General features: G+C 42.2%; 3 protein-coding genes across 10 annotated transcripts in view; 1 reads left to right on the top strand and 2 right to left on the bottom strand.

Annotated features, from left to right (window-relative positions):
• ZFP69 (ZFP69 zinc finger protein) overlaps positions 1–9,085 on the bottom strand; it is a 21,217-nt gene extending 12,132 nt beyond the window's left edge. For 2 of the 8 annotated variants that reach the window (XM_055402795.2, XM_055402793.2), the window contains exons 1-3: positions 8,478–9,084; positions 6,810–7,289; positions 1,399–1,484 (exon numbers count right to left, since the gene is read on the bottom strand). In XM_055402795.2, the coding sequence (XP_055258770.2) occupies positions 1,399–1,484; positions 6,810–6,936 (213 nt within the window). In that variant the 5' untranslated portion in view covers positions 6,937–7,289; positions 8,478–9,084. Of the gene's footprint in view, positions 1–1,398; positions 1,485–6,809; positions 7,290–7,440; positions 7,524–8,477 lie in introns of those variants that run through there. The other 6 variants (XM_055402797.2, XM_088835176.1, XM_088835174.1 and 3 more) reach the window with 4 other exon arrangements.
• On the top strand, positions 8,422–26,044 carry LOC148777990 (uncharacterized). Its single transcript, XM_088834982.1, has 3 exons — positions 8,422–8,497; positions 8,809–9,314; positions 25,912–26,044. Exons 1-3 carry the CDS (start codon positions 8,422–8,424, stop codon positions 25,996–25,998), a joined length of 669 nt encoding a protein of 222 aa, XP_088691108.1. The 3' UTR covers positions 25,999–26,044.
• On the bottom strand, positions 12,919–25,828 carry ZFP69B (ZFP69 zinc finger protein B). The gene is given in 8 exon segments (XM_088836005.1): positions 12,919–14,007; positions 14,009–14,298; positions 14,301–14,741; positions 14,744–14,911; positions 18,983–19,078; positions 19,343–19,469; positions 20,116–20,262; positions 25,811–25,828. Coding segments are annotated over 8 exon segments (1,548 nt in total). The 3' UTR covers positions 12,919–13,746.

Here is a 26,044-nt window from a genome sequence, read left to right as displayed (position 1 = left end):
ATTTACATGCAGTTGTAAGAAATAATGCAGAAATCCCATGTACTCTCTCTCTGCTGCTGCTGCTGCTGCTGCTAAGTCGCTTCAGTCGTGTCCAACTCTGTGCGACCCCACAGACGGCAGCCTACCAGGCTCCCCCATCCCTGGGATTCTCCAGGTAGGAACACTGGAGTGGGTTGCCATTTCCTTCTCCAATGCATGAAGTGAAAAGTGAAAGTGAAGTCTCTCTCTACTGGGGGCCAAACAGAGTTTTGATTGGAAAGGGGCACAAGTGAACATTCTGAGAGGCAGAAATGCTCGGCTTGGTTACATGGTGTATAAATGTCAAAATAGAACCATCCACTTTCTTAAGTGTTTTTCCTATATGTAAATTTTACCTCAATTTTAAGAAATTTAATCTTTTCCCAGTGCTAAGAATCCCACCAGTATTTTTAAGTGTCAGGAGGTGAGAATTAAAGAAAAGTGGAATGCAGAGATAAGGTAACTCTCCAAATAATTAAAATATTACTATTTCTTCCATATTACTGGAAATAGCCCTGGAATGCATTTTAATCCTAAAAGATGTTAGCACCTGAATTAGCTAAAGAAAATGGCATCATAAAAAATCTAAAAAAAAAAAAAATCACGGAGCAAGTAAATACCAGAGATAAGTTCAAATTCTGTACCATCTAATTTCAGAACCCAAGTTCTCACTCAAAACTCTTCTGTCTCCTCTTAATAAGTCTTCCTTTCACATTTGCTCTACAGTTTTCCTTCTCTGTTTCACCTGTGCTTCTACCAGGTGGTGAGGACATGTTTCCATACCCTGTTGTAACTGCCCAGCCTGTCTAATGTGTGTGCTCCATGGCCTGACCATTTCTTCTCTGCTCAGGTCTTTAGCTGTCATTTGACCTCTGCTCATGCCACTATTCTATGGGCCACCTCATGAAGTGATAGATGTAACCCATTTTTGAGTATAAAATACTCATAAAAACTGAGGTTTATCTTAGATTTCCAAATGGTACTTGTTGGTTTTTATGGGTTCGAATTAAACCATTCATTTTGCTTCCTCTATAAAAATTTGTATTAGATGTTGGCTGGAAAGAAACATTTTTTAAAAAAAATATTTTTTGGCTACACAGCATGTGGAATCTTAGTGTCCCAACCAGGGATCAAACCCACAACCCCTGCAGTGGAAGTGCAGTCATAATTACTGGACTGCCATGGAAGTCCGAAGAAACATTTTCTAAGAAGAGGGAAACTGCCGCCACTGTGGACCCGTTTTCCGTACAAGACCAACTTGCACTGAGTTCCCTGGTTAAATTCATTAGCCTCAATATACCCAACTCCCCAGAAAAGGGCAAATTATAATCTTAACAACTAAAAAGCATGTCAAGAAAGTGACAGGAAACTCCAACCCACCTGGGAGTCTGTTGTTGGGGTCCCGGGAGGCAATTCATCCTTTAAACTTTCTCCCTGGGTCTTATCAGCATCCTGAGATAGCAGAGCTGAGGAAGGAAAAGAGCCAGAAAGTTTGCATCTTATCTTACCCCACTAAATAGAAAAACTGCCTGCAGTTCTGCTGAAAACAGTCCTTCTCTGAATACATACAAAGAAAGACATTCAGAGCGACTCAAGAGCAGACTAGAGTCTCCTTAATGAGGAGGACCTGAAGCGCGTTGACTGGGGTATTAATGTTTCCCAATGGTCAGTGCTGGTCCAAAAGCACTGACCTACCAGGCCACTCCTCTATTCAGAAATCCTCAAAGGTTCCCCACTTGCAAGCAGGAAAAATCCAAACACTTCCCATGGACTTCATGGCACTCTACAATCTGCCTGAAGCATATCTTTCCAGCATTCGTTTCCTCTAACCACCACCCTTTATCTGTGGGACACATGCACTGACCACATTCTTAACCCCCGGTTAGACTAGAATAGTCTCCATTCTCTGAACCACTCTTCAAGGTCCCCACTTTTGTATTTTTTCCCAATTCTTCCATAAAAACGATAGACATCTTTTAAGGCTCAATTCAGTGCTATCTGCTTTGTGAAAATTTCTCTGATAAATACAATCAGAAGAATTTTCCTGTCTCTTGTCTTTCAAAAGAATTTTACCATAAAATGTATTTAGGCTACTTTCTCTTCGTTCCATCCGGGTATGTGTCTATCTCTATCAATTAATAATTAGCATTAGAGATCATTATTCATTTTTCCATCCATTAAGGTGCTTAACAAAGTCCCTGTCTGACTTTTGAAGTGTTAAAGATGCCCCCGGTGGCACAGACGCGAGAGACGCCGGCCCCGGTGCAGCCGACCACGCAAAGAGGCGCGGTCGAGAGGAGCTACCCCATGCCTGAGGCCAGGGCCGGTGGCCGAGAGGAGCTACCCCACCTCCAATAGGCGGTGGCTGCGCGGAGGGCTGAGAGGAGCTACTCCACGTTCAAGGTCAGGAGGGGCGGCCTTGAGGAGATACCCCTCATCCAAGGTAAGGTGCAGCGGCTGCGTTTTCTTGGAGCAGCTGTGAAGAGATATCCCATACCCAAGGTAACAGAAGCCCAAATAAGATGGTAGGTATTGCGAGGGGGCATCAGAGGGCAGACACACTGAAATCATAATCACAGGAAACTAGTCGATCTGATCACATGGACCACAGCTGAATGTGGTCCACTGGAGAAGCGAATGGCAAACCACTTCAGTATACTTGCCTTGAGAACCCCATGAACAGTGTCAAAGGGCAAAATGATAGGATACTGAATGAGGAATTCCCCAGGTCGGTAGGTGCCCAGTATGCTACTGGAGATGAGTGGAGAAATAACTCTAGAAGGATTGAAGGGATGGAGCAAAAGCAAAACTAATACCCAGTTGTGGATGTGACCGGTGATAGAGGCAAGGTCTGGTGCTATAAAGAGCAATATTGCATAGGAACCTGGAATGTTAGGTCCATGAATAAAGGCAAATTGGAAGTGGTCAAACAGGAGATGGCAAGAGTGAACATAGACATTCTAGGAATCAGTGAACTCAAATGGACTGGAATGGGTGAATTTAACTCAGATGACCATTATATCTACTACTGTGGGCAGGAATCCCTTAGAAGAAATGTAGTAGTGATCATGGTCAACAAAAGAGTCCAAAATGCAGTACTTGGATGCAATCTTAAAAACGACAGAATGATTTCTGTTCGTTTCCAAGGCAAACCATTCAATATTACAGTAATCCAGGCCTATGCCCCAACCAGTAACGCTGAAGAAGCCAAAGTTGAACGGTTCTATGAAGACCTACAAGACCTTTTAGAACTAACACCCAAAAAAGATGTCCTTTTCATTATAGGGGACTGGAATGCAAAAGTAGGAAGTCAAGAAACACCTGGAGTAACAGGCAAATTTGGCCTTGGAGCACGGAATGAAGCAGGGCAAAGGCTAATAGAGTTTTGCCAAGAGAACGCACTGGTCATAGCAAACACCCTCTTCCAACAACACAAGAGAAGACTCTACACATGGACATCACCAGATGGTCAACACCGAAATCAGACTGATTATATTCTTTGCAGCCAAAGATGGAGAAGCTGTATACAGTTAGCACAAACAAGACCAGGAGCTGACTGTGGCTCAGATCATGAACTCCTTATTGCCAAATTCAGACTTAAATTGAAGAAAGTAGGGAAAACCACTAGACCATTCAGATATGACCAAAATCAAATCCCTTATGTTATACAGTGGAAGTGAGAAATAGATTTAAGGGACTAGATCTGATTGATAGAGTGCCTGATGAACTCTGGACGGAGGTTCGTGACATTGTACAGGAGACAGGGACCAAGACCATCCCCGTGGAAAAGAAATGCAAAAAAGCAAAATGGCTGTCTGAGGAGGCCTTACAAATAGCTGTGAAAAGAAGAGAAGCGAAAAGCAAAGGAGAAAAGGAAAGATATAAGCATCTGAATGCAGAGTTCCAAAGAATAGCAAGGAGAGATAAGAAAGCCTTCCTCAGTAATCAATGCAAAGAAATAGAGGAAAACAACAGAATAGGAAAAACAAGAGATCTCTTCAAGAAAATTAGAGATTCCAAGGGAACATTTCATGCAAAGATGGGCTCGATAAAGGACAGAAGTGGTATGGACCTAACAGAAGCAGAAGATATTAAGAAGAGGTGGCAAGAATACACAGAAGAACTGTACAAAAAAGATCTTCACGACCAAGATAGTCACGATAATGTGATCACTGACCTAGAGTCATACATCTTGGAATGTGAAGTCAAGTGGGCCTTAGAAAGCATCACTACGAACAAAGCTAGTGGAGGTGATGGAATTCCAATTGAGCTATTTCAAATCCTGAAAGATGATGCTGTGAAAGTGCTGCACTCAATATGCCAGCAAATTTGGAAAACTCAGCTGTGGCCACAGGACTGGAAGAGGTCAGTCTTCATTCCAATCCCAAAGAAAGGCAATGCCAAAGAATGCTCAAACTACTGCACAACTGCACTCATCTCACACGCTAGTAAAGTCATGCTCAAAATTCTCCAAGCCAGGCTTCAGCAATATGTGAACCGTGAACTCCCAGATGTTCAAGCAGGTTTTAGAAAAGGCAGAGGCACCAGAGATCAAATTGCCAACATCCGCTGGATCATGGAGAAAGCAAGAGAGTTCCGGAAAAACATCTATTTCTGCTTCATTGACTATGCCAAAGCCTTTCTGTGGATGCTGCTCCCATCTCCTTGAATAAACACAGGTCAGGAAGATAGAATTCAGGGTGTTGCCCACCAGCAGCTGTAGAAGTGTGATTTACAGACATCAGAGTCAAAGATTTCTACCCCCTTAAGCCCTCCAGTCGGAGAAGGCAATGGCAAGCCACTCCAGTACTCTTGCCTAGAAAATCCCATGGATGGAGGAGCCTGGTAGGCTGCAGTCCGTGGGGTCGCTAAGGGTCGGACACGACCACTGTGTGGATCACAATAAACTGTGGAAAATTCTGAAAGAGATGGGAATACCAGACCACCTGACCTGCCTCTTGAGAAACCTGTATGCAGGTCAGGAAACTACAGTTAGAACTGGACATGGAACAACAGACTGGTTCCAAATAGGAAAAGGAGTGCGTCAAGGCTGTATATTGTCACTTTGCTTATTTAACTTATATGCAGAGTACATCATGAGGAACGCTGGGCTGGAAGAAGCACAAGCTGGAATCAAGATTGCCAGGAGAAATATCAATAACCTCAGATATGCAGATGACACCACCCTTATGGCAGAAAGTGAAGAACTACAGAGCCTCTTGATGAAAGTGAAAGAGGAGAGTAAAAAGGTTGGCTTGAAGCTCAACATTCAGAAAACAAAGATCATGGCATCTGGTCCCATCACTTCATGGGAAATAGATGGAAAAACAGTGGAAACAGTGTCAGACTTTATTTTTTTGGGCTCCAAAATCACTGCAGATGCTGATTGCAGCCATGAAATTAAAAGACGCTTACTCCTTGGAAGGAAAGTTATGACCAACCTTGATAGTATATTAAAAAGCAGAGACATTACTTTGCCAACAAAGGTCCATCTAGTCAAGGCTATGGTTTTTCCCGTGGTCATGTATGGATGTGAGAGTTGGACTGTGAAGAAAGCTGAGCGCTGAAGAATTGATGCTTTTGAACTGTGGTGTTGGAGAAGACTCTTGAGAGTCCCTTGGACTGCAAGGAGATCCAACCAGTCCATTCTAAAGGAGATCAATCCTGGGTGTTCATTGGAAGGACTGATGCTAAAGCTGAAACTGCATTATTTTGGCCACCTCATGCGACGAGTCGATTCACTGGAAAAGACTCTGATGCTGGGAAAGGTTGGGGGCGGGAGGAGAAGGGGACAACCGAGAATGAGATGGCTGGATGGCATCACTGACTCTGTGGACATGAGTTTGGGTGAACTCCAGGAGTTGGTGATGGACAGGGAGGCCTGGCGTGCTGTGATTCATGGGGTCGCAGAGAGTTGGACATGACTGAGCAACTGAACTGAACTGAACTGACTGAAAGATGAACTAAGAGACCCCATGAGACATACTAATTCCTCTGTCCATCCATCTATCCTGACCCGGCCAGCAAATACTGTGTAACCTTGGACATGTTTCCCACTGAACTCAAAAGAGTTCAAAGTGAGAGTAACCAAGCAAGTCATTCCTTCCTCCTAGCGGGAGACGAAAAGAAAGAAAAAGCATTGGTTTGGGACTAGACTGAGACTAATAAAGGAAAACCACTGGAGGGCTTGCTGCTGCTAAGTCACTTCAGTCGTGTCCAACTCTGTGTGACCCCATAGACGGAAGCTCACCAGGCTCCCCCGTCCCTGGGATTCTCCAGGCAAGAACTCTGGAGTAGGTTGCCATTTCCTTCTCCAATGTGTGAAAGTGAAAGTGAAGTCGCTCAGTCGTGTCCGACCCTTAGCGACCCCACGGACTGCAGCCTACCAGGCTCCTCCATCCATGGGATTTTCTAGGCAAGAGTACTGGAGTGGCTTGCCATTGCCTTCTCCGACTGGAGGGCTTAAGGGGGTAGAAATCTTTGACTCTGATGTCTGTAAATCACACTTCTACAGTTGCTGGTGGGCAACACCCTGAATTCTATCTTCCTGACCTGTGTTTATTCAAGGAGATGGGAGCAGCATGGAGCACACGTCGCAGGGACCCAGAACTTAATAGTCCAACATTTTCTCGCACAGCTATCTCCTTCCCCAAAGCACAAACCCCAAGGGCCTACCTTCTCCCAGTTTTCTCCCCCAGAGACCACTTCAGTGATGTGTGTACCCGTTCTCCCCAAGCAGACTGAGAACCCTTCTTCCTCCTCCATCCCCACGTCCATCAGCCTACTCTCACCTCCTCCTTCAAACATCCTGGTCACATCCTCCCACAGGGGCGCCCCGTCCTCGGCCTTCTCTGGATGCTGCAACTTCACCCATGTGCTGGCCTCGGTGGGCAGGGTGATGAGGAGCTGCTGCAGCATGACGAGGCCTCTTGACTGACCCTGTCCACTTCTGGTGTGGAAACGGCCAGAGCCTCTGCTGAGATCCTCACAGTGGCATGGTCCTCCTGTGATCAGTCTCCTGCCCGCAGGATTCTTGTGTGTGCCTGTGGCACCAGAACCTAAGGGCTGCTAGAGGCTGATGTGGCCCTCAGAGCTCTGAAAAACTGACCCCTCTCCAAAATTAAGTCCTGTCTGCTTGCGAGGTGGCTGGTTGAGTAGGTCTGAGTATATGCCTCTTCATATTTTTCTAGAGGAGCAAAAGGCAGAGAGGAGGGATCCAGAAAACTGATCATACAGATAGAACTCCAGAACTTGCAGAAGCATTCTTAAAACTGAAAAAGATCCAAAAACACAGATTTAGTATCAATGTGAAAATAAGTATAATCTATGCTTTGGAAGCAGCTCTAATTTCCAGTTCCATACACACTTTCACAAACAGCACAAATACACACAAATAGCAAAGATACACAAACATGCACAGACCTTGCCTTGACTTTCCTCTTTGAAAGCTCCAATACTTTGGCCAAATGATGCGAACAGCCAACTCACTGGAAAAGACCCTGATGCTGGGAAAGATTGAAGGCAGAAGAAGAAGAGGGCATCAGAGGATGAGATGGCTGGATGACATCACTGATTCAGTGGACATGAACTTGGGCAAACTCTGGGAGATGGTGAGGGACAGAGAGGCCTGACATGCTACAGTCCATGGGGTCACAAAGAGTTGGACATGACTTGGCAACTGAACAACAAGAAGCTGCATGCATCTTCTGCTTGGATACAGACAGACTTGGGAGCTAAGAGGGCAAGCTTACAAATCAGACAGCCTGGGTTAAAGCTTAAAAGCCCTAAGACACTTCAGTTCTCTGAGTTTCCATTTCATCATCTAGAAAATGCATATAAGAAGTGTACTTCTTAGGGTTGTGACAATGTTGGGAATACAGTACCTTAATAGACATTATTATAAACCTTTTGCTTTAATGTGCAACCATAACACTACTTTTTAAAGTTATTTTTAAAACAATTGCAGATCTGAATTTAAAGTTTCAAGTATCTCAAATATAGCACTTCGAATATAATGAGAACTATTGCAGAACTGCTCCTGGCAGGAAATTTTGGAAACCGCCTATCTTTTCGTGGAAGCCCTTGGCATCTGAACAGGTGCCTCTACAGCGACTAAGTATAGTGTATTAGGGCCTCAAGAACAATCCTAGTCCTAGCTCCCTGAAAAGGGAGCTGGTCCAACCTTCTGTGTTTGTGGGGCAGGGTATTTGGCTTCTTGTTTTCAGCTGTGACTGATGCAGAGAAAGGAGCTGTATTGGAGCATATGAAAAATATCCTGCCCCCAAATATATGAAAAGTAAAGTGGTTTGTTACCCAAGTGGAGAAACTTTCCAATCTTATTCCCTAAATGGTTAAGGACAGAGAAGGTTCACTTTGAGTATGCCCTTCTCACTACTCCCAGACATGCCTCTCTCGGACCTAAGACACTGGAGACACCGGCAGCGTAGCTTCCTACTCACCAGAGAGGCCGTGGACGCGGGTGCGACCATAGATGCGGGGCGTGAGAGAGCCGGTTCTTGAGGCTTTCAGTTCCAGAGGGTATCTCTTTAGAGAAGGACCGGTAAGAGATTTTGTTCTTTCCCAGCCTTTTATAGACAGACCACATCGACACCCAACACAATGACTTTTTTAAAAAACGCCGAACATTTACGCAGGCTTCCTTCTGAAGCCCAAAGGACTATCGGCCTCCAGACGGGCCCAGGGCTCTTTTCCAAATTCCTGAGAGGCGGCCTAGGGCGGGTGCTGAGGCACCAGATAAACCCACAGCCCCTCCAACGTGTCCTTTCTTAGCCACGCTCCCGGGAGCTGGGCTTTGGGGACCCGCAAGGCCAAGGGAACCCCGAACCGGCTTCCAACAGACCCGGGCTAGGCTACCGCTCGCCGGCCGCTGCTTTGATGCCAGCCCGGCGGCAGTGGCGAGGCCCGCCGGCGCCCCGCCTTCTGGGCCTCAGCCGGGGTGTCCCGGCCCCTCCGCTGTGGCGAGGCGCCGTTGCCCGCGCCCCTGTTCGCCTTCGCCCAGGCCTTGGCGGGCCCCGGGTGCTGCCCCCGACGCAGCCGCAGTGCTATCAACCCCGGGGCCCTCGAGTCTTCCGGCGGCTCGGCACGCCCCGCCGCCGGCTCCGCCCATCGGGAGCAGCGAGAGTCCGCCCTCTCTGCTGAGGCAGGCGCTCCCGAAAATCCGGAACCCAGATTCCGCGGAGCGCGCCTGGGCACGCCGCCCCCACGACTGCCAGACCCGGGACAGCGGCCACCCGGGCGGAGCGCCCGCGTTTCCTGACTGCGGTCCCAGGAGACAGGTAACCCGCCCGGCTCTTCCCGTGCGAAAGCCCTTTCTCTGTCCTTCATTCGTTTCAACTATCTTCTGAATCCCTAGGTCTGTTCACACATTGTTACAGGCTCTGGGGAAATACCAGTTATCAACACTCAGTCCCTGCTTTCTTGGATCTTAATTCTGGGAAAATTAAATAGATAATAATGTAGGAAGGTAATGTTTTCTGCCATCCCAGTGAATTGCCCACCATCAAGGCATCAGCCACTGCAGACCTCACGAATGGTGTCCCCTCAGGGGAATTCAGGATGGAGACAAACAGGAAACCTTCTGCCCTCTGGCTGACTAGATAGTTAAGACGCATGTCTAAGGAAAAATTTCAATGAGCAGGGCCTTTACCTTCTGCTATGACTTGTTAATGACTTGTTTATGACGTTTAATCTAGTCATCACTGAAAAGATTATTTCCTGTATTTTGGGTTACTTCCTGACCTCGTTCAGGTACTGCGTCTGGTGTGCCTGATTCCAGAGCAACTCGTCCTTCTCCAGAGGATAAACTCTAGTCTCTTGGGATGAGGAAACAGTGTCAGACTTTATTTTTGGGGGCTCCAAAATCACTGCAGATGCTGATTGCAGCCATGAAATTAAAAGACGCTTACTCCTTGGAAGGAAAGTTATGACCAACCTTGATAATAGATTAAAAAGCAGAGACATTACTTTGCCAACAAAGGCCCGTCTAGTCAAGCCTATGGTTTTTCTCGTGTTCATGTATGGATGTGAGAGTTGGACTGTGAAGAAAGCTGATCGCCGAATAATTGATGCTTTTGAACTGTGGTGTTGGAGAAGACTCTTGAGAGTCCCTTGTACCGCAAGGAGATCCAACCAGTCCATTCTAAGGGAGATCGATCCTGGGTGTTCATTGGAAGGACTGATGCTAAAGCTGAAACTGCAATACTTTGGCCACCTCATGCGACGAGTTGACTCTCTGGAAAAGTCTCTGATGCTGGGAAGGGTTGGGGGCGGGAGGAGAAGGGGATGACCGAGGATGAGATGGCTGGATGGCATCACCGACTCTGTGGACATGAGTTTGAGTGAACTCCGGGAGTTGGTGATGGACAGGGAGGCCTGGCGTGCTGTGATTCATGGGGTCGCGGAGAGTCGGACACGACTGAGCGACTGAACTGAACTGAACTGGGATGAGGAAACGTGGTAATGTAAACTCATGTTTACCAAATAAAGAGAAACTCATATAGTTAATCAGCCCTAGTTAATTGCATTTTAAACAAATTAATTTAAAAAATAACCTATCTTAAAAGTATTTCTGTTATGATTCACCATTCTTTTTTTTTTATTTTTTTTTTATTTTACAATATTGGTTGGTTTTGCAGATTCACCATTCTTAAAAGCTTATAAATTCTGATCCATTTGTAAAGAAAAGAAGGAGGGACTTCCCTGGTGGTCCAGTGGCTAAGACTCTGCCCTCTCAATGCAGGGGGCCCAGGTTTGATCCCTGGTCAGGGACCTAGATCCCACATGACACAACTAAAGAGTTTGCACTGCACAACTAAATATCCCGTGTGCCACAACTAAGACCTGGACAGCCAAACAAACAAATAAAAATAAATATTAAAAAAATAAAAATGTGTGTTAAAAAAAAAAGGAAACAAAAAGGTTTCCTCACCTATAAAAGCTAGGTGAGAAAGTATAGGAATTGCCTTTCTTTACTGTCATCATAGATACCCAGTTCAATTCAGTTCAAATCAAAACAATTCAGCAAGTATTTATTGAGTCCCTACTGTATGCCAGGCACTTGTGATGCACCAGTAAACAAAACAGATCCCTGCTCTCATGGAGCTTACATACTCCTAAGGGAAAATATGAGGAAATAATAAGCATAATAAATGTGTAAATTATCAATATCTAGTATGTTATGTCGGAGAAGGCAATGGCAAGCCACTCCAGTACTCTTGCCTAGAAAATCCCATGGACGGAGGAGCCTGGTAGGCTGCAGTCCATGGGGTCACTAAGAGTCAAGCACGACTGAGTGACTTCACTTTTCACTTTCACACATAGGAGAAGGAAATGGCAACCCACTCTAGTGTTCTTGCCTGGAGAATCCCAGGGATGGGTGAGCCTAGTGGGCTGCCATCTATGGGGTCGCACAGAGTCAGACATGACTGAAGCGACTTAGCAGCAGCAGCAGCAGTATGTTATGTAATATGTGATATGGACAAAGAAGGAACAGTACAAATTAAGGGAATTTGGGAATACAGAAGTTAGGGGGCAAGGAAAAGGTTGTAATATTAAGTAGCATGGTCAGAACAGGCTTCAGTGAAAAGGTAACATTTGAGCAAAAGTGAGGAAGGAAGGATAGGATGTCTGAAGGAACAGCTAGTGTAAAGACCCAGTGACAGGAATAGGCTAGAGTTCAGAATGGAGGTCTTGGCTGGAGACATGAATTTGGCAGTTGATACAACCATAAAATACCAGCAGAGATGTTATTTTAAGCCAGAAGACCATGTAGGATCACTGAGACACAGATTGTAGATAGAGAAAAGTGATGGTCGTGCTTTTCACTAAAGGAAGCGATCAAAAAAACCCAAATTCTTGGGAAATCTAAGACCACAGAAACATGGAAGAACATATATAAGGCACCCTCACTTGTCCTTCTGCCCATCAAAGTCATACAGGACCTAAGAGTTAGAAGCCAGTTTTTTTCAGGTAAATATACTAATATGAAATATCTAGAGATAATGGAATATATTCTGGATTAACAGCTTTACTTTTGATAGTTCACACAATGTTCAGGCAGTTAAATTGCTTGTTTTGAACTGCCATTTAAGAGTAAGATGCTGAATTGGACCAGTCTCCACTGATGTTTGAAAGGATGCATACTTATAAAGACAGTGAAGTACTATGAATCAACTCCTCCACTTCCCCTCTCACACGTCGCTGCCTCAGTTTGGCCCTTGCAGTCACCGTCTCCCTGGTCCTCTTTGGTGGGCCCCTAAATGTGTTTTTCTAAAGACTGTTTCAAAGACCTTCTCGCTCAAAAGACAACACATTTTTTACTTTAATGCCATACATTTGGCAGTTGAAAAGTAAAAGACAATTAAAATGGCATCCACCAATCTTAATATATCTATCTTCCAAAGACATCAATACGTATTAGGAATTATGGTCTAATTTTCTGAGGTGTGATAATGTCATTGCAGTTAAGTCTTAAAAGAGTGGTGGTTATCTTTTAGAGATACATCCCAAAGCACTTGTGGATGAATTTCAAAAAAAAGCATCATTATGAACTAAAGTCTACATAAATATCTCCATAAATAATTCCTAGGCTTCCAAAACAACATTACAATTGTGATTTTAAAAAACCTTTTTGCAACAAAATACCAAAGGGATTTATAAGGAAACAAGACTTTTGGCATAGATATAAGTAAACATACAAATATGACATTAAATGGTAGTCTAGTGTCAGTATTAATCATTATACATATATTCATTTTACATAGTGGAATGGGCAAATTACAATCCTCGGGCTAAATGCAAACCAACACTTGTCTTTTAAATAAAGTTGATTGGAGCAAAGTTATTCCAATTCATTCATGTCAGTGGTTCCCAACTAGGAATTATCCTGCACTCCCCAGGTCTGGGGAAATTTCTGGTTGTCACAATGGAAGGGGGAACTACTGGCATCCAGTGGCCAGATATGCTGCCTAAACATCCTACAAAGCAGGACAGCCACCTACAACAAAGCATCCCAAAACATTAGCAGTGCCACAGATGAGATACCCATATATTGTCTCTGGATGCTTCTGCACTAAAATGATAAAGTAGTTCTGATAGAGGTCATATGGCCTACAACACCTAATATGTTTATTATGTAGCCCTTTACAGAAAACATTTGCCAGTTTCTCTCTAGGAAACCAAAAAATGTAAGTACCTCATGTTTAGCTGGTCACCTATTAAGTCTAGAAAACTCTCTTTAACATTATTTCTTCTAGAATGAGACAATTGACATTTTTATTTTACCTCTTCTAGCCATATAAAGGGTTGTAGTAAAAGGTTATTTTATTTTGATTCATTAAAGGGATATTTAAATCTATGACTCTCAAAGTCAATCACAGATCACTGGCTTGTCATGATGATTTCACTGGCCCACAGTGAAATGAGAAAAATAAAGACAAATTTGGGAGATTTTCATAAAACTGACTTAATGTAAAAGACTGGTCTCTATAATTATAGTCTAACTATATTTTAAAATAATAAAATGCCCTTTCTTTTCTGAAGCAATGCTGATAATAGGTAGTTTGTTTTTTTAACACAGCAAAATTAGTAATTGTAACATTGGGTCAAACCATTTTAAAAAATGATTCGTTCTTGAAATTTGAAAGTCAGAAAATCACAAATTTAGAGGTTTTTGATCCAATTGGGGGATTCTTCGATGTTGAATATATTTCACACATCATTGCTGAAGGTATTTCTTAAATGTGTTTTGCAGTGTTGAATAAGTGATGAACTACAGTTGAAGGATTTTCCACATTCATTACAATCATATGGTTTTTCTCCAGTATGAATTCTCTGATGTTTAGCAAAGGATGAATCATGCCTAAAGGCTTTCCCGCAATGACTATATTCCTAAGGTTTCACTCCAGTATGGACTCTCTGATGGATAGAAAGATGTATTCTCTGACTAAAGGCTTTTCCACATTCCTTACATCTTATATGGTCTTTCCCCAGTATGAGTTCTCTGGTATTGAGTTAGGTATATGATGTGGCTGAAAGTTTTACTGCATACACTACAAATATAAGGTTTCACACCAGTATGAATAATCTCATGTTGCCTGAGGTGTCTAATCTGGAAAAATGCTTTTCCACAGTCTTTGCATGTAAAAGGTTTCTCTCTGACATGAGTTCTCAGATGCTGGATCAGTCCAGTGCTCTGGCTAAATGCTTTCTCACATACACCACATTCATAGGGTTTCTCCCCAGTATGAATTCTGACATGTTAGTAAGAGATGATGGATGTCTGAAGGTTTTCCCACATTCCTTACACTCATAGGGTTTCTCACCAGTATGGATTCTCTAATGTGGAATAAAGAATGAGCTTTGGCTAAAGGCTTTTCCACATTCTTTACATCTGAAAGGTTTCTCTCCAGTATGAATTCTCATGTGTTCTGTAAGGTGAATGAGCTGTTTGAAGATTTTTTCACATATATTACATTCAAAGATTTTCATTCTTGTATAATTCCTTGAATGATTAATCAAATCTAAATTGCATCTGCTTTTCTTGCCAGATATGTCATATCTATGGTGTCTTTTTTTCGGAGGGCCTACTGGTCCTATAACTTTTGAGCTCGTATTAATATTTTTCTCAAATTTGTTAGATTCTTGGCCTCTCTCCTGCATGAGCCTTTTCTTGTGGATCAAGGGGATTTGCCTCTCACCCATTCCTGGTTCTCCTGGTGGTTTTCTAACTTGTGACATTTGGAGATTCTTCCTGATATGGAAATCAAGGTGCTTCCTCTCATGAGCCTTTCCATCATCAGGCCATGGTGTAATTCTTCCCATGAAATGTCATTCTTTAAAGTTGTCTCTTTGGTTTCTGTTTCATCCTCCAAGTCTGAAAGAAATCCAAAAATATAAATAACCCATATTCACTGCACTTCAAAATAAATAGCCACAGTGCAAAGAGGAGGAAAAAATAATTATACTGTGTACAGGAGGGCTGAATAGTCTTCAAATAGGATCCTGCCACCTAGAGAGCTAATATGAAAATAACAAAGTGGTCAAAGCAAAGAAGCTGTTAAAAGAATATGAGATAGGACTTCCCTGGTGATAAAGTGGTTAAGAAACTGCCTTGCAGTGCAGGGCATATGGGTTTCATACCTGGTCAGAGAACTAAGATCCCATATACCACCAGGCAACTGAGCCCGCAATTGGAGATTGCATGCTACAACTAGAGAGTCCATGCATCAGAACAAAAGATCCCTCATGATGCAACAACGATCCTGCATGCTGCAACTAAGAACTGACACAGCCAAATAAATAAATGGAGCTCTGAGGAGCTATACAAAATGAAAGACTTTTTAAAAAATGTATGTGAAAGTGACTTTGAAAACTGGGAGGAGTTCATCCATGAGAACTGCAAGAGGAAATGGACTAAGAAGAAAACATCACTATAAGGGCAAATATCAAGAGATAAGACAGGAAGATAAGAATTTTAACACGATATCTCAACCTCCTATTTCTATGACAAAATTTTACTTACTTAAAAAATCTAAGTACCTCATAAATTTTGCATGCTCAAATAAAACATTAAATAATATAGAAATGCATTCACTAAAAAAGGATAGCCTCTGTCAATTTCATCTCCATTTCCTTTATTCTCTTAGGATTATGGAATGAATCTGTTCAGACATTTCTCAATAATAAATACATGTAAATATGTGCATTTGTGTATATATGGTCATAAATATAATTCTGCATGTTTTTTTAACTCAGCTATATCTTATGCCCCCCTCTATGTTTGTACATTTAGATTTATCTTATTCTTTATAACAACTGCATTACACTTAGTGAAATAGTGAAAGTCGCCCAGTCATGTCTGACTCTTTGCAACCCCATGGACTATACAGTCCATGGAATTCTCCAGGCCCGAATATTGGAATGGGTAGCCTTTCCCTTCTCCAGGGGATCTTCCCAACCCAGGGATCAAACCCAGGCCTCCCACATTGCAGGCAGATTCTTTACCAGCTGAGTCACAAGGGAAGGCCAAGAATACTGGAGTGGGTAGCCTATCCCTTCTCCAGTGGATCTTCCCAACCCAGGAATTGAACCAGGGTCTCCTGCATTGAAGGCAGATTCTTTACCAACTGAGCTATGAGGAAAGCCTGCATTCCACTTATAGACATATTTCTTTGACTTTTCTCTACTGAAAAATATTTAGGTAGTGTCCATTTTTTCCCTTTATCTTTTATATATAAATTTGTGTATACTTCTGTCAGTGTTTCATAGGATTTACTAAAAAGAAATTATTAGGTTATGGGTATATGTTCTATTGGTGAATATGGGTGCCTTTCACTGGATTTTTATCTATCTTCATAATTATTACCTATATAAGAGGTGAAAAATGGTTTCTTAATTTGTGACAAAATATTATCTGCAATGTAAAATCTTAAAAGATAGAGAACATATATTCTACCCATAGTATACATGACACAGCATTTTCAGATGTGATTTTTATAAATCAGATGAGGGAGTTTGCTGGATTTTTACTCTCTACTTCTATCCAACTATTCTGGACTTCGTCATCCTAAAGCATCAATAGTTTCTGTTGACAGCAAACTTATTCTCCAGGATGTCCAAGCTCATTTTAGTCAAAGCACATACAAAGTACTTGGTAATAGCAGGATAAATTTTGGACTGGACTCAAAAGGCAAGTAGAGATGTTTGGATTACTTATTATAGGGGATAAGGAGTCACTTAACTTTTCTTTTTAGGGTAAAAACAAGATAAATGAGATATTTTGAGTGGTCCAATCTGGCAGTAACATTCAAAATGATTCAGAAAAAGAAAATAAGATGTACACAAATGCAGCTAGAAATTATAGTAATTGGCATGGGATGATGGGAGCCTGGCTTAAAAACATCAACAGAGATGAAGAGTAGAAGTGGACCGAGTAGGTAAAACCAAAGCAGAAAACATGGAGGATGGGGGAAAAAACAAAGTAGAAAGCATGATACATCCTTGCTGATACAGTGGTTTCTAGTCTTAGAGGCTGAAAGGACAGGAGGGGTCAGGATGAGAACTTAGTTTGGGAGAAACTATTGCTTCCGATTTTGGATGTACTGGGCTTGAAGTAACAACAGTGTGTCTATATAGAGATGTTCTAAACACCAGGGAGGTGAGGGAATAGAGTTCATATAAACATGTATGACACAAATGAAGATGTGGAGAGTACAGATATCAAAGGGATAGTTGAGAACATCACAATGCATCTGTGGGAGTTTGTGCAGAAACAGAACAGCAGTATAAAAGAGAGAGGCTCCTCAGGGATTGTGGCAGAGACTGTTGGCTGTTCACTGAAATTTCTTCTCCTTATTTTTGGACACACAACTGTACTATACTCCCAATCTTCCCTGGATTTGAGTGAAATAACAGGTCTCCCCCATTAAGTGAGTGGGAGTGAAAAGTGATGTGAGCCATCCATAAAAACCTCGCAAATGAACCCCTCTGTGCCCTTCCTCTGTGCTGTGCCTAGTTGTTCAGTCGTGTCTGACTCTTTGGAACCCCGTGGACTGTAGCCCGCCAGGCTCCTCTGTCCATGGGGATTCTCCAGGCAAGAATACCAGAGTGGGCAGACATGCCCTCCTTGTGCTTTTCCTCTACTGCTGGCCAAACTTAGACGATGAGGAGGCCCTCAAGAAGGATGGAACTACCATGTGGAAGGAATCTCTGCCCCTGAATGCAAAGTGGTGAAGAACTGTCCGCTGAACTAACCAACTCCCCCAGATCAATATATGAGCAAGAAAGCCCTATTCAGTTTGAGCCAGACTTTAGAGTCTATATGCTATAGTAGGTTAGCCTTGCCTAACAAAGGCATAAGTGATACACCTGCATTAAGAAGGGGATTGATGAGAAGCACTGAGGAAGGAATAAGAGAGACAGAAGAGACAAATAAACTAGCTGATGGAAGAAAACAATACCCCGAAGGTGGTGAGGTCTACATAACCTAATGCTGCCCTGTAGGAAAGCACCATAAGAACTCAAACCATGGAGGCAGAATGATTAGAATTCAAACACTGATTCCATCTAACAGTGGCTAAACGATCATGGACAGATTTCTTAACCTAAGCGCCTTCTTTATCTCATTTGTTATATGGGGTTAAAGTAGGTACAGGACTCATAGAAACCAGCTTGGAAAACAGTGTCATTTTTACTATTCTTAGAAGTCAAAGAAGACTATTAAAAGCCATTGGATTTGCTAAGAAGGAATTCTATGGTGATTTCTCAAAGAGTCGTGTATTATCTGAAATAAAAGTTAAATTACACAAGTTAAAAAGAGAATCAAAATTGAAGGGATAGTCATAGAATATAGGAAAAAATTTTTAATGGAATCATCAGAGAAAGTCATGATAAAATGACTTAAGAATCTGGTGAAGGGTGCTGATTTTTTTGGGGTGTTTGTCTTTTGTTGTGTTTCTTTTGTTTGGTTGGTTGGTTGATTTTTTTGGCTGCACTTCAGCATGAGGGATCCTAGTTCCCTGACAAGGATTGAACCCATGCTCCCTGCAATGGAAACACAAAGACTTCACAGAGTCTTAACCACTGGATTACCAGGGAAGTACCAAGAGCGCTCTTTTAAATGAGGAGAGATCCATGGATATCTGAATGTACAGGAGAAAGAAACTATGATCAGGGCAAGGTTTAGAATGCTGGAGAAAGCAAGACAACCACAGAAGTCAGGTCAGAAGAAATGGTAAAGGCAGTTAACCTTGAAGAGAAAGGCATCTCTTTTCCTCTGACTCCAGAGAAACTAATGAGAAGAGGCAAGTGTAGGAAAGGAGGGACAGAGTGGTGATCGAGTTTTTTGTGGGTCTCACCCAGGTGACTGCAGCCTTCCCCAAGGCCTGCAGAAGCTTTAAGCTGAACTCTCTGGCAAACGTAAGGGCTCCACCTGCCTTGCTCTTACCTGGACTTGTACCTCCTGAAACCTCTCTCTCCATCAGCCATGGCTCTTCTCCTTTCTCTGACTGGGAAATCACACCAGGTTTGGAAAGCTGGTATCCTGCTCACAAGAAAAAAAAACTGTATGTGCTGAGGTCAGAGAGGTATCCCAAGAATTTACAGACAGTCCTTTGTTGGTCAGGCCTTCTGTAGGGTACAGTAGAAAGACCAGGGCAGAAAAGACCACAGCAATTCTGACTTGCTGTTCAAATGGAACTAGAAATTTCTAACACAGAACCCAAAGCTCAAGCAGAGCAGTTCAGTTAGAAATAAAGATTCTTATTCCAATAGGCAGGTTCTAGTTACAAAAGGAATCCACCCTTACCCACTGAGACCAGGTTTCCATAGTTCTCCAGCATCACCTCCAGGTACAGATTCCAGTGAGCAGGGGCCATATGCCCCAACTCCTCCTGGATGAAGTCCACAATTATGTCCTTGAAGGTCAATGGTTCCTAGAAGATCAAATATATTTCTTTTTAGCCTGAATCAGGAAGTCGTTCTAACTTTCTCTATATGCTAAGAGATTGTAGACAAGTTTTCCTGGACCCTCCTTTTTTTTTTTTTTTTTTTAAGCAAATCTATCAGAGGTGGAAAAACAGCCCTCAGCAGAGATTCTCCTCAGGTCAGATAGGTCTATGTCAATCTGTATGAGAAAGCCTGCCACACGTGGGAACCCATCTTGTCAGGGGATGTTCAGCTTTAAGGAATCCAATATGTTGCACTTTTCTTCCTTTGTGTGCCATTTCTCGAGGATTCTCTGTTCCTTATCAGTTCCTATTCCGGGAATGAGTAGAGCTGCACGCAGTTCTCAGGACTGAGATCATGGGAAAGGGTACCTGCTTGGATTCCTTTCGGTAACTGCCTTCGGTGACTCTTTTCAGCATCAGCGACCTTGTGTGTATTAGACTATCCATTTTGTTACAACAGATGAAATTTCATTCTTTGTAATAGCTGAGTAATCATTTTACTAAAGATATATAAGCCTGCATTTCTGCTAATAAAATACCCCTGCTCCACTAGAGACCTGGGTCCCCCACGTCCTTCTTTCTGTCTTTGTTCTCATCGGAGTGTGGAAACCTACCGAGCTCACTTTCTCACCTGGGCTTTCAAGACCTCCTTGAGAGGACGCCCTGTGCCTTCATGAGTGGTACAAGTCCTGTACATGGGCTTTACTGGTTTTCCACGTAACCCGAGAGATACTGCTCTCTCTCTCTTTTCATCAACTCCGGTCCACCAGGTCCTGGTCTGTAAAGAAGACCAACAAGTGGCGCCCAAACAGGGACCTGGAATTCACGGTATTCAGGACAGAGTGACTGGGATTTACTGAGGTCAGGTAAGTGCAGGGTTATGGGACAAACAGCTGGAAAGCCCCACCGTTTTTCTACTTTACTTTATCATTTATTTAAAGTTCAAAGACTTTCAGTTTCACATCAGCAAATAGAGGCTTATCTCCAAATGGTGGAAAATTATCTTGACTGTAATAATTGTAGTCATCTTATTCTTGCTGTTTACTTTTTATATCTGTAACTATATAATGAATTTTATATGTAAGAGGTTTGAGGCATTTAAGTTACAAATGATTATTCAAGCTTCTATGATTGCCACAGGCTCTTCCAACTACTACTTGGGGCCCCTGGATCAAAGATCCTCAATATGAGGATAAAGAAAATATATTGCCTCAACAATTTAGGGTCTACACTACTTTCCAACAGGAAAAAGTTATGGAATGATTTCTCCACCCCTTTCCCTGACAACCATATTCTCCTAAAAGCAGGAGGAAATGAAAGAGTTAAAGCTTAAGCAGACAGTCCAAGGCCCTATATAGAGGAAGCAAACATTCTCACTCATGCTTTCCTTAAGCCTTGTACAACAATGTATCTTGCCGGAGAGCTGACCTTTCTTTAGGTCCAGAACTAATGATTACACAGCACAATGTCTTACTCATGGAAATGCTTTTCTTAGGCTCTATGTTCAGTTCAGTTCAGTTCAGTCGCTCAGTCGTGTCCGACTCTCCGCGACCCCATGAATCACAGCACGCCAGGCCTCCCTCTCCATCACCAACTCCCGGAGTACACTCAAACTCATGTCCACAGAGTCGGTGATGCCATCCAGCCATCTCATTCTCCGTCGTCCCCTTCTCCTCCTGCCCCCAACCTTTCCCAGCATCAGAGTCTTTTCCAGTGAGTCAACTCGTCGCATGAGGTGGCCAAAGTATTGCAGTTTCAGCTTTAGCATCAGTCCCTCCAATGAACATCCAGGATTGATCTTCTCTAGAATGGACTGGTTGGATCTCCTTGCAGTATAAGGGACTCTCAAGAGTCTTCTCCAACACCACAGTTCAAAAGCATCGATTCTTCGGCGGTCAGCCTTCTTCACAGTCCAACTCTCACATCCATACATGACCACGGGAAAAACCATTGCCTTGACTAGACGGACCTTGGTTGGCAAAGTAATGTCTCTGCTTTTTAATATACTATCAAGGTTGGTCATAACTTTCCTTCCAAGGAGCAAGCGTCTTTTAATTTCATGGCTGCAATCAGCATCTGCAGTGATTTTGGAGCCCAAAAAAACAAAGTCTGACACTGTTTCCACTGTTTTTCCATCTATTTCCCATGAAGTGATGGGACCAGATGCCATGATCTTTGTTTTCTGAATGTTGAGCTTCAAGCCAACCTTTTCACTCTCCTCTTTCACTTGGATCAAGAGGCTTTTGAGTTCCTCTTCACTTTCTGCCATAAGGGTAGTGTCATCTGCATATCTGAGGTTATTGATATTTCTCCTGGCAATCTTGATTCCAGCTTGTGCTTCTTCCAGCCCAGCGTTCCTCATGATGTACTCTGCATATAAGTTAAATAAGCAAGGTGACAATATACAACCTTGACGTACACCTTTTCCTATTTGGAACCAGTCTGTTGTTCCATGTCCAGTTCTAACTGTTGCTTCCTGACCTGTTGAGGCTCTATGTTAATGGTTATAATTGTAACAAATCTTGCCTGGGAACTTGTATCTCAAGACTTGTACCCCTGATTGCACAGCAACAATATATCTTGCCCAGAGAGGTTATCTGGAACCTGTTCTCCCTGGCTAATCTTATGCCAAAGTTATCTCTGGATATATGTCTTGGGAAAGGGCCTAATAGAACTCTTACAGCATTAAGGTATTCTTTTTACCTATTCTCAACAACTAGTTGAGAAATATATAAGGTCCCACTTAAACTACTAAGACAAATACTCTTTCTACCCCCTTCTGATATCTATATCAGAAGCTTTCTCTGATCTGTCACTTTACACAAAGCTCTCAATGACTGAAAACTATCTTTGGTCCCGGAATTAACTCTCCTTCAGAGACTACTAATTTGACAGAATCATTCACCGTAAGCTGTCATCTTGGTGGCTCATCAAACAATTAAAAGAAGTTACCCTTGAAGCTTGAGATCGAATTACTCCTCAAGGAGAACCTAAATATAGTTACACTGAGATATTACAAGGGCCTGCGACGAGTTGACTCACTGGAAAAGACTCTGATGCTGGGAAAGGTTGGGGGCGGGAGGAGAAGGGGACGACGGAGAATGAGATGGCTGGATGGCATCACCGACTCTGTGGACATGAGTTTGAGTGTACTCCGGGAGTTGGTGATGGAGAGGGAGGCCTGGCGTGCTGTGATTCATGGGGTCGCGGAGAGTCGGACACGACTGAGCGACTGAACTGAACTTACTGAACTGACTGAATAAAGCCTATGCTGATTTTCTAGCTAGACTAGAAACTGCTATTTCCCATAGTGCAATTGGAGAAGAAACCAAAATACATCTAGAAAAACTGCTTGCATATGAGAATGCAAATCAAAAATGTCAAAGGGCCATCACTCCAATACGTGAGACCAGGACTGTTACTGATTATTTGAAGGCTTGCCGCAATCTAGGGTCTGAGACACAGAAAATACAAATGTTAGCTGAAACAATGGCTGCTGCTTTTAAAAAGGGAAATGAAGGATATTTTGCATATGGAGATAAAACCCATTTAAAAAAAGATTGCCCTAAGAAACACGCAAAAAAACTTAAAAATAATAAAAAATTTCCAAAAATCTACCCCCGCTGCCATAAAGAGATACATTGGGCCAAAGACTGTCATTCTAAATATGATATTGAGAGAAAACTTATTTTGAAAAACTTCAAACAGGGGACTCCCCAGATCCCCTTCAACAAAAAACAGGGACAAACTCCATCTTTTCCCTCAAACAATCCCTTCTAGAATACCTACTGGACTTTTTGGATCCCTACCTCCACAAACCTTTGGCCTTTTCCTTGGCCAATCTAGCTTGACTTCTAAGAAAATTACTGTTCTCCCTGAAATAACTGATTCAGATTATAAGAGAGAAATTCAAATTATCATGTCATCTCAGATACTATGACAATTCAAAAAAGAGACAAAATTGCCCAATTCTTTTACCTTATATTTCTATTAACTCCTCTAATGATACACAGACAAATAAATTAAGAAATACAGATCAAAAACAATCCTTATGGACATCATTGATATCAGAATATGCCCAACCAAATATAAATATCAAAATTAATGATAAAAGATTTTCTAATCTCCTTGACACTGAATCCAATATTGCTATTATTTCCAAACACTTATGGCCTAAATCTTGGCCTATACAGAAAATTTCTTACCAAATTACAGAAATTTCTCAAATACAAGAAGTCTATCAAAATATTCAAATTTATCCTTGTGATAGACCAGAAGGCCAGCCTATAACATTACAACCTTATGTGATAGATACATCCCTTAATCTAACAGAAAGGTATTTACTTATACTATGACAAACTCAAATATACATTCCACAATTTTCCTAGGGGCCATTGCTCATTTCACAAACAAAACAATTATTAAAATAACTTAAATTTATGACGAACCTATTTGGACAGAGCAGTGGCTTCTTACAAAAGAGAAATTACAGGCTGCTAAAGGTCCATCTTGACTAGACGGACCTTTGTTGGCAAAGTAATGTCTCTGCTTTTTAATATACTATCTAGGTTGGTCATAACTTTCCTTCCAAGGAGCAAGCGTCTTTTAATTTCATGGCTGCAATCAGCATCCACAGTGATTTTGGAGCCCAAAAAAATAAAGTCTGACATTGCTTCCACTGTTTCCCCATCTATTTCCCATGAAGTGATGGGACCAGATGCCATGATCTTTGTTTTCTGAATGTTGAGCTTCAAGCCAACCTTTTCACTCTCCTCTTTCACTTGGATCAAGAGGCTTTTGAGTTCCTCTTCACTTTCTGCCATAAGGGTGGTGTCATCTGCATATCTGTGGTTATTGATATTTCTCCCAGCAATCTTGATTCCAGCTTGTGCTTCTTCCATCCCAGCGTTCCTCGTGATGTACTCTGCATATAAGTTAAATAATCAGGGTGACAATATACAACCTTGACATACTCCTTTTCCTATTTGGAACCAGTCTGTTGTTCCATGTCCAGTTCTAACTGGTGCTTCCTGACCTGCATACAGGTTTCTCAAGAGGCAGGTCAGGTGGTCTGGGATTCCCATCTCCTTCAGAATTTTCCACAGTTTATTGTGATCGACACAGTCAAAGGCTTTGGCATAGTCAATGAAGCAGAAATAGATGTTTTTCCGGAACTCTCTTGCTTTCCCCATGATCCAGCGAATGTTGGTAATTTGATCTCTGGTGCCTCTGCCTTTTCTAAAACCTGCTTGAACATCTGGAAGTTCACGGTTCACATATTGCTGAAGCCTGGCTTGGAGAATTTTGAGCATGACTTTACTAGCATGTGAGATGAGTGCAGTTGTGCAGTAGTTTGAGCATTCTTTGGCATTGCCTTTCTTTGGGATTGAAATGAAGACCTTTTCCAGTCCTGTGGCCACAGCTGGGTTTTCCAAATTTGCTGGCATATTGAGTGCAGCACTTTCACAGCATCATTTCTCAGGATTTGAAATAGCTCAACTGGAATTCCATCACCTGCACTAGCTTTGTTCATAGTGATGCTTTCTAAGGCCCACTTGACTTCACATTCCAAGATGTCTGGCTCTAGGTGAGTGATACTCATATTCAAACACATTTCTGCCTTCCTGGCCCTATGACTCACGGTAATGAACAAGCTAATAAATTTGTTTCTTTTGTTACTTCCAAAGAACAAGATGCTTTATTACACAATAATACTGGCTCCTTACACCAAATTTAGAAAATTCCTTACCACCAAGCTAAAAAATTCATTAATAATTGCTCTACTTATAAACTCTTACAACTTCGATCCATTACACAAGATATCAATCTTCGAAGATTACAACCCAATGAATTATGACAAATTGATGTGACTCATTGCCCTGAACTCTCTCCATCTTCTTTCTTACATATCTGTATCAACACAAACTCTTCTCTTATCTGGGCCACACCTTTTGAGGTGAAACTACACATGTTGAAACTCCTAGTTCTATAAAAACAGATAATGGCCCTGCCTATATTTCTAAACACTTCAATTTGTATAATCATTTTCTATTAAACACGTTACAAATATTCCTTATAATCCACAAGCACAAGGTATAGTCAAACACATCACACACTGAAACTACAAATAAAAAAATTTAAAAAGGGAGAATACATAAGAACACTACTATCTTCCTTATCTAAAACAGACTTTACTAGATTCCAACATAAGCTATTCTCTAAATCTGTAACTACTGTCAATACAGCTTTGTTTTAAATTTTTTAAACTTACCGCAAGGAGATATTTTGACAAAAGCAGAAAAACATTTTGAGGCATTGAAGGATACCTCCCTTCCTCTGCCCATTTGGTATCAAAACGGGTTAACTAAACAATGAAAATCTGGAAAATTAATATTATAGAGAAAGAGGTATGCTTATATTTCTCCAGATGGATCCATCGAAGTCAGTTGGCTCCTTCTTTGGAAGATCCACCCCCGGGGGACCACCGACATTCAAGATAGAGAGGAAAAGGTGAAATCACCAGGAAGAGGAGGTTCCAGTACAAGCCATGGCAGCTTTCA

Source organism: Moschus berezovskii, chromosome 4, assembly GCF_049115385.1.
Source record: "Moschus berezovskii isolate FMDL1 chromosome 4, NW_MosBer_1.0, whole genome shotgun sequence".
NCBI lineage: Eukaryota > Metazoa > Chordata > Mammalia > Artiodactyla > Moschidae > Moschus > Moschus berezovskii.
This window is presented reverse-complemented; position numbering and strand designations above follow the sequence as displayed.

Excerpts from the sequence above, each read along its gene's own strand:
- LOC148777990 (XM_088834982.1), top strand. The coding sequence starts at position 8,422 with ATGCCTCTCTCGGACCTAAGACACTGGAGACACCGGCAGCGTAGCTTC. Across the intron at positions 8,498-8,808 it reads CAGAGAGGCCGTGGACGCGG|CCACGCTCCCGGGAGCTGGG; the intron begins GTGCGACCATAG and ends GTCCTTTCTTAG. Across the intron at positions 9,315-25,911 it reads ACTGCGGTCCCAGGAGACAG|ATGGATCCATCGAAGTCAGT; the intron begins GTAACCCGCCCG and ends ATATTTCTCCAG.